The 5,931-nt window shown below is 32.4% G+C and overlaps 1 protein-coding gene across 1 annotated transcript; it reads right to left on the minus strand.

The window, feature by feature from the left end:
• Positions 1 to 1,057: 1,057 nt before the first annotated feature.
• Positions 1,058 to 5,574, minus strand: LOC149218724 (peroxidase 5-like). Its single transcript, XM_089382454.1, has 4 exons — positions 5,318 to 5,574; positions 2,639 to 2,830; positions 2,349 to 2,514; positions 1,058 to 1,631 (listed from the first exon to the last, which is right to left on the minus strand). Exons 1-4 carry the CDS (start codon positions 5,558 to 5,560, stop codon positions 1,219 to 1,221), a joined length of 1,014 nt encoding a protein of 337 aa, XP_089238580.1. The 5' UTR covers positions 5,561 to 5,574; the 3' UTR covers positions 1,058 to 1,218.
• Positions 5,575 to 5,931: the final 357 nt, after the last annotated feature.

Genomic DNA, 5,931 nt, shown 5'->3' on the forward strand with positions numbered 1-5,931 from the left:
AATTTTTTTTAACATTTTTATTTTATTTTCAATTAACTTAACAATTAAGAATTAAGAATACTCAATCATAATATGAACAATATTTATCTTTATAAACATTCTCTAACCCAATCTTTTACTTAATATGATTTACTACATCTTTCCTTTTATATAATTTTTTTAATTTATAAACTTTATAAAACGTTTTCAAATTATAATATAATTCCTTATGAATTATATATATATATATATATATATATATATATATCATATTTTTTATATTTATATTTTTAACTAGAAAAATTGACAACTAAGTCATTTAATACTCCTTTTTTTTTGCTGTGGTTTAAGGACACCTTGGTCAATGGGTGGTCGCTACGTCCATGGAAAATCTGCGTTGATCAACCCCAAAGGGAATCTAGCCCAGCGGCCCACTAGCATCGCCTAACCTCGACCAACTGAACTAACACTTGAGGCTCTAAATCATTTAATACTTATTTGACACAATATTTTTGTTGTCACTACAAGGGGCATGGTTGAGTGGGCCTAATGGTTAAGAGCATGTGTTTCCTCCTAAGAGGTCACAAGTTCAAAACCAGAGGGGGGTAGAGTATGTATGCCTTCGTAGACTTAGCAGTCAAATCGCTGCGCGGAGGTGGGTCCCTTGTCCCACAAATAAGGGGGTCTCATACACCAATTTGGTGTCTGGCTTGGCTGTGACCTTAAAATGGATATTATTATTATTATTATTATTATATTTTCTATGCCACTGCATAGATTAATTAGAAAATTTAAAACCTAAACCTCCTCATTTACATAATACTGGGTAATTAAATTACTTCCAAAAACTAAAACTTCCAACCCATTATTGTTATAAAAATTAATAATATTATTGCTTTGAACCATTTGTTTAAAGGAATAACTTCAAGAAGTAAGAAACAATAAATTTTGACTTGGAGTATAGCCATCATAGATTGAAACTTCACAAAGTTCCCGAGTAAAATATACACAGCGATAAAACGTGTAAAAAGCACTTCCAAAAAGACCTGAGTACCTCCACCTTACGGGAAACAAATAATAAAATAAATTACTAAATTCAATTCCATTATTAATAGACAGACATGGGCAACCTAAACATATATTTGCATACATTACCAAATTCAATTATTAATACAAAAACTGTGGGTTCTGAAAGAGGCATTATTATATGAACAGTCCTGTGAAGAATCGAGTAGCTCATCAAGAATTGACGGCGTGGCAATTGAGGCGAATCTCGCCTTGACTCCCAGTGAGTACACCGATTTCACCCATCTTCACCATTGCTGCAGCGAATCTACTACTCCACAGCAAAGCATCTACGGAGTTCTGGGTCACCATGTTGGCTGTTGCAGGATCTGTGAGCAGTGCCTGGTCGGAAGTGAAAAGGCCTCTGTTCGCTTTAACTTCTTTGTAATAATCATTATCCAAAATGGTTGGAGTGATACTGTCCATGGGCACCAGTGTGTTTGGATTGGAGTTTACCTGTGGACATTTCTGCTTCAACATATTACCATACGTACTGTCCAGAGTGGGGTCTTGGGCATTGGATTTGCCGAAGTTGTAGAGCCGATTTGTGAATGCAGAGCAATGCGAACGACCCACTGTGTGAGCTCCTGCCAATATGTGCAGATAGAATGAATTATAGATTGGAATTTTTTATTATCTGCATCCCTAAAAGTAATATGCACTTAGCAATCTAATTGAATATAGAGTAGTTAGGTTCTCTTCATTCTAGTGTAATCCCTTATAGAATTCAAAGTAGCCAGGTGCTCTACAGTGTAGTTTCTCTATATATTCATAGTAATGAGGTGTTTTACATGCTCGTATAGGTTAGTGTCGGAGTAATGGTCACATTTAACTCATTGTGAATTTATTATATGGACTAACTATTATTTTTATTTTGGGAACATGGGCTAATCTACATAGTTATGTAAATTGTAGATTTGGAGAATATTCTAAAATTTGAGGAGTCAATTGTTTGACCTCTGGGATTAAATTTTGGAAATATTCCCACAATCTACAATCAATATAAATTTAGCAATGACTTACCACCTACTCAATATAATAATAAAAATTGAGAAATTTACTAAATCTGAAAATTTTGATATCATCGCCATTAACCAACTAACAAACATATAATTAATAACAACTTTTCACATACTGAATTGTAAAGCACCTCACTACTTCTCCCATAAACATTAAGAGTTAATAACACTTCGCCCATGTTAGATTGTAGAACACCTCTCTACTTTGGATACCATGAACCTGTTTTAATGTTATTTCAATTTCAAAAACACCAAAATGCCTCCCAAATTTGTTTGTCATCTTACCTGAGAGAGTGACCATCTCTTCTTGCGTTAGACCTTTCACTGCAAATCTTTGAGTTACTTGACTAAGATTGAATGTAGGAGGAACCAGGTTGGTTGAGACATCTGCAGCCTTGGAAACCTTTCCGTCTCTTCTCCCAGCTCGAACTTCCCAAGTAATCCCACCGGCCTTCACCACATTTGTATATGTATCACAACCAAAAAACTCAGTAGTTTATACTAATTACGAGTAAACAAGTTAATGAATTGAGCAATAAGATTAGAGTTAGCTTAGTCTGGCCTAGACAGATTACCAATCTTGCACTATCACGAGCTGCAAAGGCAATGATGTCTGCACAGGAAACGACTCCCTTACAGACTGCTTCTATGTTCTTCTTTGCATCATCTATAACTTCGTAGCCTTTGAGGCTGTTAATATTTCCAGGTGCATCTTTCTCTGCTTTGTTTCCTGACGTTGAGTCTAAAAGAATAGACCCATCGCATCCCTGGAAAAAATTTATGGTTAGCAAATTACATAAGCGTAATTTTGTTGTAGATACTGAAATATTCTAAAAAAATTGATGAGATGAGTGAAGTTTTAGCGTATGTAGATCAAAATTTCAGAATATTCTAAAATTGGTAATTTATATTAAAAAAATATTCTAAAAATTCGATGGGATAAGTGATTTTATATTTTAAAAATTTGATGGGATAAATGAAGTTTTAGTATAGATATCAAATTTTCAAATTATTCTAAAATCTATAATCTATATAAATAGCAAACTATTTTACAAACTTGAATAGATCTAATGGTGGTTATGAGTATAAATTTCTTGCTCACAAATCCCATAATCTTTAAATCGAAAAAAATAGAATATGTATAAATGGAAAAACAGAATATGTATAAATGGACTTTGCAATTAGACAGGCAATCAATTCAACTTCATAATAAATTTAAAAATAAATTATTATTATAATAATATAAAAGTAAAATTAAATTAGTATTATTATATAAAAAGCAGATAAATATAGAAATTAAAAAAAAAACATAAAATTCTAGGTAATGAATTAATAATAATAAATGGTAGGTAAATGAAAAATATAATAATTGTCTATTGGATTAGTTCAAGTGACAGTGATCATTAAAATGAAGTCTCACCTAATGTGTTCCTATAACTGAGTGAATAATAAACATGTAAAAACAAGAAAATAAAAATCCAATCAAACTTACAAAATAACATAATTATTAAAATGATTAAATAATTTATTTTAATATTTTATATTTTAAACCTAATTAAAATTATTTATTTATTAATTACCATTAAAAAAAAGAAAAATAATTTTATTTGAAGTAAACTATTTAAAAATCAACACAACCACCACATTGGAGCTGATATATTCTGGATAGGCATGTTAAAAAAGAAAGTACTGAGATTTGTAATTGGATATTTGCATTCTTACAACTCAATTGCATCTTCGCACTTGCATTGTTTTGACATTCATCTCTTTGGTACCGCACTGAGTTTGTATTTAGCTTTTGCAATTGGATTTGTTTCTTGTGATAACCCAATTGCACAGCTGCATCTGCCTTCCTTTTTCACTGCATTTGCATAGTTTTAACATCCACCTCCCTCAAATTTACACTTTGTGAGTTTTCAGCATCTTTGGAGATGGAAAGCATACCAGCAAGAAAATTGATGGAAATGGAAAGTAGGCTTATGGACTACTACCAACCTTAATTTAAAATAGCAGCTTTTTATTAAAAATGCCAATGAAATGTCAAAAATTCTTGATCTATCATAATCTAAAAAAAATCACAACAGAGATTATCATAATCTAAAAAAAATCACAACAGAGATGATCTTACTAAGATAGTAAGTCTAAACCTAAAGCACATCACAGCAGAAATAACCTTAAAAGGAGAGTAATTCTAGGCCTAAATCCCAACTAAAAAGCATTAACTATCAAGATACCATCAACTATCAAGATACCATCTACAGCTTGGGTGAGTTTATCAATTCTAAAGGAACACTATTTTGATACCTTTTACAACTTATATGAATTTATCAATTCTAAGGAAAGACTATCCACCTGTCTTGAATGAGTTCATCACTTCTAAAGAAACACTACGCGCCTGTAAAACTTGAATGAATTTATCAATTCCAAGGAAATAATATCCACCTGTCCTGAATGAGTTCATCAATTCTAAAGAAACACCATCCACCTGTAAAACTTAAATGAATTTATCAATTCTAAGGAAATACCATCCACCTGTCTTGAATGAGTTCATGAATTCTAAAGAAACACTATCCACCTGGCTAAGTAGCATTGAACACTATGAAAGTGGTCTGTAAACTGTCGTATTAAACACTATGACAGTGGTCTGTGAACTATCTAATCTGATTAAATAGTAGATCTGATAGTCCATACACCACTGACAGCAGATTTCAATGCTGTGTAACTGAGTGGATAGTGTTCACTATCAACTATATACAATAATGCATTAAAATAGACAATATTTGGATCCATTTATAAATTAGATACTGACAACTTGAATTTACAGCAGCAGTGCATTAAATTTAGACAGTACTTTGGGTGCATTTATAACTAGAAACATGCAACTTGGATCCATTTATAAATTAGATACTGACAACTTGAATTTACAGCAGCAGTGCATTAAATTTAGACCGTACTTTGGGTGCATTTACAACTAGTACTTTGGGTGCATTTACAACTAGAAACATGCAACTTGGATCCATTTATAAATTAGATACTGACAACTTGAATTTACAGCAGCAGTGCATTAAATTTAGACAGTACTTTGGGTGCATTTATAACTAGAAACATGTAACTTGGATCCATTTATAAATTGGATACTGACAACTTGAATTTACAGCAGCAGTGCATTAAATTTAGACAGTACTTTGGGTGCATTTATAACTAAAAACATGCAACTTGGATATACATGGCTGTATGCTAGTTCCTATCCTTACATTAACGAAACAGTCGTGGAAATGCATCCTTATAAGCCCAGCTGCTATAAGGGAATTCTGAGCAAAAGCCTTGGAAACTGATTGCTGAATAATGCCTTCAACTGCACTGCAACTTCTATCATAGAATCCTACTTGAAGCCCATTAGCAGATATCCATATAAAAGTTGCTAAACTGATGAACAGGCCGGCAATTAACTTAATTTCCATGTTGTTAGGAAAAGCAAGCTCCAGCAATGTGATCATCAGGTGATCTAAACTTATACTTGTGGATCAGCCACTTAAAATATTGTGGATATAACGTGGTAGGTTAAAAAATATTATTTTGTATAATGTTGAAAATTACGATAAGTCTATTCCAAGGCTGTTCACAGCTGCAAGCTGTTCCCAACATAGAATTTATGCCATTATGCTATATTCTAGATAAAGATCCGTGAACTATGCTAACCAACCTACTCTTCCACCCAAACACTATTACAAACAATGGCTGAAAAAGACAGTAGATCATGTTTTGCCTCCATTATTTTCTCTAGATCAATCTATTTTTTTTTGGGTCCACTTGGTACATTTTACAGCTAGGAATAACTTTTATAGAAACTTTGAATATAAGGAACTTT

Source organism: Pinus tabuliformis, chromosome Q (genome assembly GCF_031772625.1).
Source record: "Pinus tabuliformis cultivar Carrire ecotype Pingquan chromosome Q, CPIR1, whole genome shotgun sequence".
In the NCBI taxonomy this organism is placed as follows: Eukaryota; Viridiplantae; Streptophyta; class Pinopsida; order Pinales; family Pinaceae; genus Pinus; species Pinus tabuliformis.

Excerpts from the sequence above, each read along its gene's own strand:
- LOC149218724 (XM_089382454.1), bottom strand. The coding sequence starts at position 5,560 with ATGATCACATTGCTGGAGCTTGCTTTTCCTAACAACATGGAAATTAAG. Across the intron at positions 2,831-5,317 it reads TCCACGACTGTTTCGTTAAT|GGATGCGATGGGTCTATTCT; the intron begins GTAAGGATAGGA and ends AATTTTTTCCAG. Across the intron at positions 1,632-2,348 it reads AGAGATGGTCACTCTCTCAG|GAGCTCACACAGTGGGTCGT; the intron begins GTAAGATGACAA and ends ACATATTGGCAG.